Source organism: Spermophilus citellus (assembly GCF_964194105.1).
Source record: "Spermophilus citellus genome assembly, chromosome: 17".
Taxonomy (NCBI): domain Eukaryota; kingdom Metazoa; phylum Chordata; class Mammalia; order Rodentia; family Sciuridae; genus Spermophilus; species Spermophilus citellus.
Window position 1 is genome coordinate 51167694 of NC_138199.1, and position 11589 is coordinate 51179282.

The window sequence follows — 11589 nt, forward strand, 5'->3', positions numbered from 1 at the left end:
GTGCTTGCTGGCTTCCAAATGCCTTTCCTTCACACAGCAGGGCAACTGGGGAAGCTGAGGCTTAGAGTAACCTGATCCACCAAGGTCAGTTTAGCAAGTACAGGAGTGCAGAGCTGAGGGTAGAATTTAGGTTCATGAGCTTCTAATCCAAAGATCCTTATGAATATATATGAAATCAACAAACATTTCTGGGAACAGACTTATTTAATGATGAGAACAAGGATATCTTTCCCTTTCCCGGTGCTGGTCAGGGGGCACCTGGGCTTAGTATTTTTAGGTACAATTCCTTTAAGCCCCGGGGAAACCCTTCCAACTTGTTGTACCCAGGTTGTCCAGATAAGGGAACTGAGCTTTAGAAAAGAAGGAGATGCACAAAAGAATCAGACATGTCTCTAGATAAGAACGTGTGCGTGTTTAGGGGAGAACCATGCACGCATATAGGCACACAGATTGATTGATTTTTAAATAGCTTGTGGATTTAAACATGAAACTATGGTCACACTTTAGTGTGTTCTAAACAAGAATGATGAAGGGTAAACCAATGAGCGTGGAATGGAGGAGACAGAGATGAGATTAAATCAGCCTAAAGGAGGATTTGGCTGTAAAAAAACGAAAATGTGAAAAGGTGACGGCAAAGAGCATAGGGCAAGTCAATCCAGCAACGAAAGAAATAGGGAAATTGATCATATATCCCCTGCTGGGGGGAAGGTCACCTCAGAAGATCAATGCCACTGGGTTTGGGAGGCAACAGAGCACCGAGCAATCAGGCAAGGAGCACCAAGCTACCTCCCAGCACAAACAAGCAGGGCGGGGAGTGATGGGGGGGACCCCACCTCATGGGTCTCAGGATCTTGACCGATCTGGATCTCTTAGGTGTATGCTGAGAACGCCCTGATATTTTACGAAAATGTATTGTGTGTGTGCTTTTGTTTTTCTCAAAAAGAATCCAAGACCCTTCCCCAAAGTTAAACATCTAGGTTTGAATCGGGAAGATCTGATGGATGACATGGGCTCGCCCAATTCTTCCCAGAAATGGCCCTTCCCAGCGCCATTCAGACGCCTCTATCCAGGCTTCAGAGCCCAGTGCTTCAGCGCGAGTGTGACGGGCGGAGGCACAGTACCTCCCGGATGGAGAGGAGGGGGAGGCGTGTTAGGGAGTGGGGTTAGGAAGCTCTGGGGCTGTCGCCTAAGGGAGGTGGAGGGTGAGCGCAGAGGGGGCCTGGGAGGCAAGTGGGAGCAGGTAGAAACTTTGGAGCTAAGAAGAAGTTGGTGGAGGTGGTGGTGGGGGTAAGCGGTCATCCAGAAAGATGAGTGACCTGAAAGGAAGAACTAGAAAGCGAGAGGGAAAAGGACCGGGGAGGATGTGGGGAAGTGGAGAAGAAGCGCAGTCAAGACAAATTTCCCACGGCCTAGGCATGATTGTGGACCGGACACATACTTGGCGCTCAATCCTGTTTCCTTCTCTTCTCAGTTATGGGACAGCGCTGCCTGGCCCCAGCGAGTGGGTCAAGGGCACCCAAAGCAACCGGCGCCCTAAGGATAGTTCTGTAAAACTCCCAGGACCTGCTCCCCTCCACTCCCGCAGGGTCTGAGCCGTCCTCCTTCAGACCAAGCCTGCTCGAGGGCAATTTTCCACTCGTTCGGGCGGGTCTCAGAACCTGGGAAACACCCCGGGCGGGCCCCTGGCACAGGGGGTGGAGGGTTCAAGGGAGGAGCAAGGGAACCGGAGGGATACGGCCTAGTTAGCCGTCCCTCCCCTTCGCCTGCCCGCCCCCTCCTCGCAGCCGGGCTGGGCTTTTGGTCCTGCCGAGCCCGCAAGGGTTAAAGGCGGCCGCAGGTGAGGTGGGCGGGGCCGCGAGTTCTGGGGGAAAAAGGAGCGCAGGGGAGAGGATGAAGGCAGAGAGCGCGGTGAGTCACGGGCGGAGCTGGTCTCGCTCGCTCGCTTGCTCGCTCGCTCCCGCCCGCCCTCCGCCCTCTCGCGGGCTCTCACCGCCTCGGTCGTTGCCGATCTCCGGGTCTTGTCGCGCCCCCACCCAGCCTTTGGCTCCTGACTCTCGCCACAGAGAGCAGTCCTGCACACGGGGCCCATGAGCGCGGGTCTGTAGCACACCACACAGCCGCGCCTGCCGGGAGCCTGAGCTCAGCCTCCAGGTAGGAGCCCGGGTCGGGACCGCCAAGGGTGCGCTCTGTGGAGAGCCTCTGCGAAAAACTCGCTCCGATCGCGCCGCAGCCTCCTCTGGACTCGGGAGGGCGGGGGGAGCCCTAAAGGATCTGGGGAGCTTAGAGCCCGGATCGAAGGAAATTCGGGCGGATGGGAGAGGCGGCTGCAAACTGGGGAAACTGGAGCGACTGGGACAACCAGAGTACTGGCACACTGAAAACGGAGAGTACCAAAGTCCCGGCCGCTTGAGTGCCGGACATCGGGGAAAGCAGCCAGGTAAATGAGACTTAATGGTGTCTCTACTCGCCTTCCCTAATTGCGGAGCAGAAAGCGATGGTGGGCGCTCTGTTCTCTCCTTTTCTGAAACCTAGGTAGCAGGCCATTGCGCACCAGGCCTGTGCTTTCAAGCTTTCTGTGGGGAGAGGCTACTCTGGAGTCTGGGTCGTTCTAGCCTCCCCATCCCCCAGCCCCTGGGGCAGTTCCCAGGCGCCAAAAGCTATTAGGGTCCCTAGCCTCACTGCTCCCGCCCAGCCCCTTCTGGGCTGCCCCGCCCGGGCCTGAGGCTTCGTTCCTGCTGCTTCACCCTGTTCCTTTCTTGTGGTGAGGAAGCCAGAGCCTGAGTAGGCGCCCCAGCCCTCTTCTCCCTGCCTCTCCCAGACTATCAATGCCACCTCTCTGGTCCCAGAGGCTTAGGGTGGCAAGACGAGAAGACCTTACACTAAATCATTGGCTTCCTCCCCCACCATCAGAAAAGGCACACACAGGAGGCAAAAAGCTCCTACGTCTTAAGGAGAGATGATAACAGGGGGACCTTCAAGTCACAGATGTGTGATTGAGAAAGGGGGAAAGGGTCCTTAGATTCTTAATAGTTTAGGAAAAGAGTAACAATCAGAAGCCAGGAGAACTGGTTCACAGAGGTTCTGCACAGTATATATTTATTGACTGAAGCAATAAATGGACATCCTTGTTCAAGCCACTGCTTCAAAAATGGCTTTGGTTTCCTTTTTAAAACAAGAGGGTTGGCCAGGAGCAATGGTTCTCAACACCTGGCTTTACATTAGAATCATTTTGGGAGCTTCTCAAAACTATCTGGGCCTCGGATGCACTCCTTTTATCATCTTGGCAATTCTTGATCTTAAGTGATTATGGCTTTTCTTGCTGCCCTCCTCTCGCTGACCTCTTACTCTACCACCTTAAGGGGGTGGCAATTGTACCTTCCTGAGTTTTCTGACAAGCTCTTTCTGGGTGATCCCCTTCTCTGGGGAATCCAAACTTCCCAGCTTCATAGCTGGGTCTCCCCTAGCTTGGAGAAGGGGATATAGGTAGCAACAAGAGAGTTGGCTGGCACTGGTGTAGGTCAAGACAAAGAAGGGAGATTTGGCTTTCTCTGATGGGGGAAACTCCCCTGGAAACTGGCACTACAGCTGCACCCGAGGAAGGCAAAGTCCCTGCTGGAGGGAAGAGAGTGGAGGCTGGGTGTGGGAGTGAGTTTGGAAGGGCCCAGTCAACCAAGCCAGGCAGGAAGCTGAGAAGAGTAGTGTAGACCAATGCTCTTCATTCATCTTGCCTGTGATGGCATGAGGGCTCTTTCTCCCAAAACTCAGCACTTTCCTGAGGGGCAAGTTACCTGAAGCTTTGGGTTGCAAAAAACAGGCCACCCTTCTCTACCTGTCTGTGTCCTGAGTTAAAATGAGGAAGCTGAGATGGGTCTACTGTTTCCATTTGGCAGCAGATCTGCAGGGGGAAATGCCATTGCCCCCTTCTCTGACCTGAGTAGCTAGGGTGAGGGCTGTTCTAGCATTTTAACTTAGCACCCTGGGACCAGCCCAACTTCAGGGACCTATAAGAGCGGTCACTTAGAGGAAGGGTCTTCCTCTGCCCTCCTGGAGGCTCACATTCTCAGTCTGTACTCCCAAACTCTTAACCCATCTCTAGTCCTCTCCCAAAGACCACCCCTTCCCCTCTTCACTTTATTTTTTAACCTGGATACCAGAGAGGAACACTTCGCAGGGAGGGGATCAGGGTTACAACAGAAGAAGAGCCCGTTATTTTCCTCACCTCTTCTTTGTCTCCTTTAGGTTCCATCTGAGGTGCCCTTGACCGTCCCTGCCCCCACCCACCCCGGATCCCGGCAATGCTAACCGCTGTCTGTGGCTCTCTGGGCAGCCAGCACACCGACGCGCCTCACGCCTCTCCGCCGCGCCTCGACCTGCAGCCTCTCCAAACATACCAGGGCCACACGAGCCCCGAGGCTGGGGACTACCCTTCCCCACTGCAGCCTGGAGAGCTGCAGAGCCTCCCGCTGGGCCCGGAGGTCGACTTCTCTCAGGGATATGAGCTGCCAGGGGCCTCCTCGCGGGTAACCTGCGAGGATCTGGAAAGCGACAGTCCCTTGGCCCCGGGACCCTTTTCCAAGCTCTTGCAGCCGGACATGTCACACCATTACGAATCGTGGTTCCGGCCGACGCACCCAGGCACAGAGGATGGTTCCTGGTGGGACCTTCATCCGGGCACCAGCTGGATGGACCTCCCCCACACTCAGGGCGCATTGGCCTCACCTGGCCACCCGGGGGCGCTTCAGGCTGGCTTGGGGGGCTATGTCGGAGACCACCAGCTTTGTGCACCGCCGCCCCATCCGCACCCTCACCATCTCCTCCCAGCTGCTGGAGCGCAGCACCTTCTGGGGCCACCCGACGGGGCTAAGGCTTTGGAAGCGGCTGCGCCAGAGTCCCAAGGGCTGGATTCCAGTCTGGATGCGGCTGCCCGGCCCAAAGGCTCCCGGCGGTCGGTGCCCCGCAGCTCAGGTCAGACGGTGTGTCGCTGTCCCAACTGTCTGGAGGCCGAGCGATTGGGGGCTCCATGCGGTCCGGATGGGAGCAAGAAGAAGCATTTGCACAATTGCCATATTCCAGGCTGCGGAAAGGCCTATGCCAAGACGTCGCACCTGAAGGCGCATCTGCGCTGGCACAGCGGCGACCGTCCCTTCGTGTGCAATTGGCTCTTTTGTGGCAAGCGCTTCACGCGCTCGGATGAGCTTCAGCGCCACCTCCAGACCCACACTGGAACCAAGAAGTTCCCCTGTGCGGTCTGCAGCAGAGTCTTCATGCGCAGCGACCACCTGGCCAAGCACATGAAAACTCACGAGGGCGCCAAAGAGGAGGCTGCGGGAGCGGCCCCGGGAGAGGCCAAGGCCGGAGGTGCAGTGGAGCCCCCAGGGGGCAAAGGCAAACGAGAGTCTGAGGGCAGCTCGGCCCCCTCCAACTGAAGCCCTCTGGTGCCGCCTCCCTGCCGGTGTCCCTGGGACTTCGGAAGAGAGCACCTAGATCTGACGTCCTGGGCGGCTTGATTAAGAGGGGAAGGTGGTTATTTATTGAGGAGGAGGAAAAGTGGTGCGGGGACTGGGAGACAGGCGGTAGGGTTTTTTTGGTCTCTGGGGGCTGGACTGGTCGCCTTGGACTGTTTTAGGCTGCAAGGAGCTGCACATGCCCCTCGGTTCTTCCCTTCCTCACTATTTTACTGGTCCCTGGGCCAGAGGTTGGGCTGGAATGGGGCACCCCTTGCTGCATCTAGGGGTGGAAGGGACCGGCTGGAGGAGATGGTGCGTCCCCCCGGAGTGGGGCCGGGGTGCTGCAGCTACCTGTCTGAACACATCCTTAGCGCCTGGGAACCCCGACATAAAAGCGCCTCCGGAGCCGCCCTGCGGCCTGGGTCCCTTTCATCCCCCTTCTCATGCTCTTGCCCCTAGGGTTTCCGGAGAGAGCTGAGATGAGGTGGGGGAGGCCGGTGGTCCCTCTTAGAGGGAGTGTCTATCTAGCTCGAGAGTTGCTGAAATAACTCCTTTGATGTGCCTCCTTATTAACCCTTCCAGACCTGGTCTGATAGGGCCACAAAGGAAGAGGGGACAGCTTCTAAGTCAGAGTTGTGGGTGGATGACAGAGTAGGTAGGGTGAGCAGAGAAGTCCCTTTCTAAAATGAGAGATAGGAATGGGGGAGGACTGCAGATAGAAGAAACTAACCTTACCCTCTTTAATTTTGGTTCAGTCATTAACTCTTGGTCATTTAAAAAATCAGGTGCAGTTAGTCCACCTGCCCCATTCATTACCCTAGGTAGGATTTTAAGGCAGCCAGTAGCACCAGCTCTAGAGTTGATGTAGTTCCTTATCCTAGGTCCCCATCATCTGCCTTCCTCTTGGGATGGAAGGGAGAGAGTTACTTAGGCTGGTTGGGGATAGGTGAGGGTGTCCCTGCAGAGGGACCCAACAATTTCCACCCAGTGTGGTGGACCGTGCCCCTGACTTTCCTCTCCTGTCCATCAAGAACTAAGACCCCACTCTGTTAGCTTGACTCTTCTGAGTTCCTTGCTCCTGCTATAGAGTTCTCCCCCTTATCTTGAGGGGGAGATTTCCTTCCATATGAAGGAGTTGTTCTCCCATTGGAAGGGATTCCAGGAAATTGTCCAGATCCTTCCCTTCTCTTTAGATAGTAGAAATACATTTGGATTTTGATCATGGGGGTGGGGAGGGGAGAAGCCCAGCAGAAGTTGAGCCAGGCTGAGGGATAAGAAACAGATATGGGGGAGGGTCTGGCAGGCCACAGGACCCTGGGGCTGGGGGAGTTCCCAGGAGAGAGGTAGGGGCCTTGAGTCTCTCTGACATCCCCTTTCCCCTGCTCCTCTCTCTCCACCCAGAGCCCTCTGCAGGGATTAGCTGTGTATTGATTTTTAAGTTATAAGCAAAGGGTATTTTATTTAATATTAGGGCATGTGTGTGTGTGTGCATGTGTGTGTGTTGTGTGTACACTGTGTATATGTGTGTGTTTCTCTACTGAGCCTGGGGTCTCCTGAGACCCCAACTTGTTCACCTGTCCGAGGTCTAGGGCATAGACCCACAGCATCTCTTTCTCCCTTGGGGATGCTGGAGCCCAGTCCAAGGACTGGGAGCTATATGGGAAGTGGGGGCTGGGATCTGGGTGGGAATATGTGTTTGTGTAGAAAGGGCTCCCCTTGAAAGGGACAGGGTGACTTTCCCTGTGGGACTCATGAGCCTGCAGTAATTTAAGAAGTAAGGTTCTTTCTATATTCTCCCTCTTTCCCCACCTCCTTCGGTCACAACCAGAGGCCCCTTCCTTGTGGGAGCTTTAAGGGAAAGAGGGGAGTTGACTGCGCCTGCAGGTTGCCTGACCAGGTGGAGGGGGGAGAAAGGAGGGCACCGTGGGTGTAGGATGCCTTTCTCCTCCACCCATCGAAACCAGCCACCCCCTCCCTGTGCTACCAAGTGACCATTGTGAGGGGAACTCCCAAAAGGATATTGGTAGGGGGACATGGAGGCCTTGAGTCCTAAGGTATGCAGGTGGGGGCTTTGAATAGGTTTTCTTCTGCTCCCCTCTTTTATAGTTCTAGGTTTTTTGGCTGCCTGCTCTTCTAGGCAGCCCCCCTAGAGGAAAATGTAGGAATTTATTTTTCTTTAACTGCTGTGAACCCATTTAGGGGGGAGGAAGAGGAAGAAACAGCCTGTGTTTTTTATGCAACAATAAAGTCATCAACCACATCATTGCCTCATTTGTCTTCTAGCTTGGTTTCCTTTTTGACAAGGTGTACCTCTGTAGTGAGGACCAGATCAGGGCTGCAGGGCAGGGTGGAGACTTCCCTTTGATCCTGCAGCCCCTGGACAGCCTCACCTCCATCCATTTGATTGGGTCAGAGATGGGGTCTGATCCTGCCCTGGAGGGGCAGTGGGAGGGAGGGACTCTCATTGGGTTTACTGCTGAGCTGTCCCTCCCTGGTCTTCACCTGTGTAGGTTTCTAGATATTTCCTTCTTCCTCTCTATAAAGTCCCCTCTTTCCCTTCCCCTAAGAACCCAGTTCCTTTCCTTCTCAGCCAGAGCCAGCCTCTGGCCCCTCATCCCGCCCCCATGGGTGCGTGCATGTCAGCCGGGCCCTCTGGCTGTGAGTGAGGTGGGGGTGACTGACAGCAATTTCTTCACCTAGATGATCCCTATCAGGGACAAGGCGATGAAAGGCAGCCAAGATATCTGATGGGCTCCTGCCCAGCTGGAAAGTCTTGAGGGAAAGGTTGCTACTGCAACTAGCAGCTAGAGCCATGCCACAGTTACTCAACTGCAGTGTACACAGACAGCTCACTGGGCCCACTGTGTGCCTCACTCAGAGGGATGTAGAAATACCATCCATACACACTTTTCCAGGCATCTGGTGCCTAATTCGCATCAAGGGAGTAAAAATCTCAAGACTCAAGAGCCCTCCAAATAGGAAAGTAAATAGAGGGTCTGGTTTAGGCCCCAAAGAGGTAGGGCTATGTTTTTTTGTTTTTTTTTTTCTCACTTCCTACCCTTGTTTTTGCCAAATGTATTATTTTCCCCTAGTGGGACTCCTATTTCCCCCACTCTATCCCTAACCTAATTTCTCCAACCAAATTGACTCTCACTTGGCCCTTTCTATCCTTGTTTCTGAGATTCTGGTCCACAAAGTTTAGGAGAATAAACCTTGGGATAGGGGTATTGGAATGATTTAAGGGTTATAGAGGAAACCAGACTTATTTTTTTTTGGGGGGGGCAACTGTTTATTTCTATCTGTTCTGGGATGGAGCAATTTGGGAAGAGGAGGAACAGGTGTGTTTCTCTGTGACCTCATACGGGCAGCACTCCTGCTGGACACCTTTTTTGTCTTCCTGGTTCTGGGGGAATAAGACCCCAGAAGCCTGGTGAATCCCCTCCTTTTTCCACAGGTTGCCCCCAGGGATAGGAGGGCAGCTGTGGGGCCGGCTAGGCCTGTTTGGGCAGGGTTGAGGCTGCTCCTCCTCCCCTTGCAGCTCCTCCCGCTGACCTGCATTCTTAGCGGGGGCCTTTGGTGGGGCTGATGCTTGCTTGCTGGTATGCAATGCTGCCTGGCTGGCCTGGGCCCCCTGACTGGAGCCCAAGTCCACCTCTGACCCCTCAGATGTGGTGCGCAGACAGCATGATCCTGGCGATGCTGGGAGGAAATTAGGGAAATAGCTTCAGGGCTGACCCTATGGGTGACCTCTTTGGGCCGGCTCCTCTCCTGGGAAGTGAAGTAAAAGCCCTGTAGGGTGGGGAAATAAAGTCAGGAAGGGAAATCTGACAGCGGAGAAGGCAGCCTACCAACTGCAGCCTGAGGCTGCGCTATGCTCTTTCTTCTCTTACCTGCTCTCGCCACCCAGCGGGCAATCCGAGGAAGTGCAGAAGGTGAACCGGTTTGGGGACGCAAAGCCTTGACGTTTGCTGCAATGACAACCAATAGCATCCTCACAGCCCCTCCCCAACGATGCACTAGAAACCACCCTCACCGTCCCAATAAGCCTAGCTTGCCTGACCGCTCAGCACATTAGCAGTGTAGGCTTGAAAAGAATCTTGGGAAACAAACTCCACAAAAAACTGTTAGAACTAATCAATTAATAAGTCACAGGATACAGTCAGCACACACAAATCAGTAGCATTTCTATACAAACAATAAACTATTCGGAAAAGAAATCAATAATCCAGTTAGGTGCAGGGCAGGCTGAACTAAGTTGTCTGTAGGGCAGGCTGAACGAATGTTAGCTGCAGGATAACCTGGGCACTCAAACCCCCCTCTGTCTGGTCCTTTATCACCAGTTTGCATCAAGTCTGAACACTCAACCCCACTCAAGGCTGAATACTCAACCCCACTCAAGGCTGAATACTCAACCCTACTCAAGGCTGAACACTTGATCCCCACCCGTCTGGTGCAATGGAAACCCACATCTGACCCCTGCCCCCTACGTCTGAAGGCAGAAGATGACACTCTTAGCAACTACTGTATGATCCAATCACTGTACGCCAACAAGGCAGCTTGCAGACCCAGAGACCCCATTAGATTTGGGCTATAAAAACTCCCTCCTGCTGGTCCCCCTCCCATCTCGCTCTCTCTCTCTCACACCCCCCTTCTCTTTTCCACTGCTCTTTCTCTCTCTCTCTCTCTCTCTCTCTCTCTCTCTCTCTTTCTCCTCTTTTTGCACTGCTCCAATAAAGATCTCTTGGTCGCTCCGAGTGTTGTAGTCACTTTCCTTTCAAATCCCATTTACTAATAGTTTATAACATAGAGGTCTTTTTTGTTTGTTTTTGGTACCGGGGATTGAACTCGGGCACACTTGACCACTGAGCCACATTTCCAGCCCTTTTGTATTTTATTTAGGGATAGGGTCCCACTGAGTTGTATAGCACCTTGCTTTTTCCTGAGGCTGGCTTTGAACCTGAAATCCTCCTGCCTGAGCCTCTTGAGCCACTGGTATTACCGGCGAGCGTCACCGCACCTGACACAAATAGGGATAAATTTAACAAAGTACGGGGAAATATCTATACACTGAACCACTAAGACATTAATGAAAGAAATCAAAGAATACACGCACACATACACAAATGGAACAATATTCTGTGTTCATAGTTTGGAAGAATTAATATTGTTAAAGTGTCCATACTACCCCAAGGGACCTACAGATTCAATACAATCCCGGGCAGTACCTAGTCTGTAATGTACCCCATTCCACATTCCTGGAGGGCTCCATGAAGCAAAAGTGTGTGAGACGAATTTTGCTTAAATTCTGGCTATGGAGATAATTTTATTTTTGTTATTGGTACTGGAGATTGAACCCAGGGCTTCCCAAAGGCTACTCTAAGGATATAACCCTCTATCACTGTAAATGCTAGATCTTCAGACCTTTTTTTTTTTTTTTTTTTTTTAAGAGAGAGAGGGTCTTGCTGTCTCCTTGTCCTGTCCAGGTTGGCTGGCCTGGAACTTGAGAGATCTTCCTTCTTCAACCTCCTAGGTAGCTTGGATTAGAGATTTGCGCCACCCCACTGGATTTATGGAAATGTTTTATAGTGCAAAATGAACTGGAAGTCAGAATATTTGGGATCATGGGGCTGGGATTGTGGCTCAGCGGTAAAGCCCTTGCCTAGCCCGGACGGGGCGCGGGTTCGATCCTCAGCACCACATAAAAAAATAAAGGCATTGTGTTGTGTCCTAAAGAGTAATATTTAAAAAAAAAAGAATATTTGGGATCATGATCCATCTCTGTACTGTGATGTGTCTGTTCCCCTTGACCAAGACGCTTCTTTTGCTGTTTCAGTTTCACTATATGTAAAACACACCAAAGCTTTGGACTAGAAAAATTTTAAATTTCCTTTCAAAGCTATATTCTTAAAAGCATTATGGGGCAGGAGAGAACTTTTGGGGTGGGACAATATGCATATGTGTCCTTGTGCCTTTTTATAAAAAGGAATTGTTATCTCTACACCTACTAGCTTGTGACCCCTCATATAGCTCATTGGGATTGTGACTTTGGAATTCAAGACAGGACTCAAGTAACTGAGATTCTTCCTTAATTTCCAGATGCCCCAGCAGTCCCCAATCTCTTAGGAAGCTTCCCTTTTCACGC

General features: G+C 52.7%; 1 protein-coding gene across 1 annotated transcript; it reads left to right on the plus strand.

Annotated features, from left to right (window-relative positions):
• Nucleotides 1–4295: 4295 nt before the first annotated feature.
• SP6 (Sp6 transcription factor) lies at nucleotides 4296–5426 on the plus strand (the record flags this gene model as incomplete). The annotated part of the gene is made up of 1 exon (XM_081271962.1): nucleotides 4296–5426. The coding sequence occupies one exon, from the start codon at nucleotides 4296–4298 to the stop codon at nucleotides 5424–5426; it is 1131 nt and encodes a 376-aa protein (XP_081128088.1).
• Between the last annotated feature and the right edge of the window lie 6163 nt (nucleotides 5427–11589).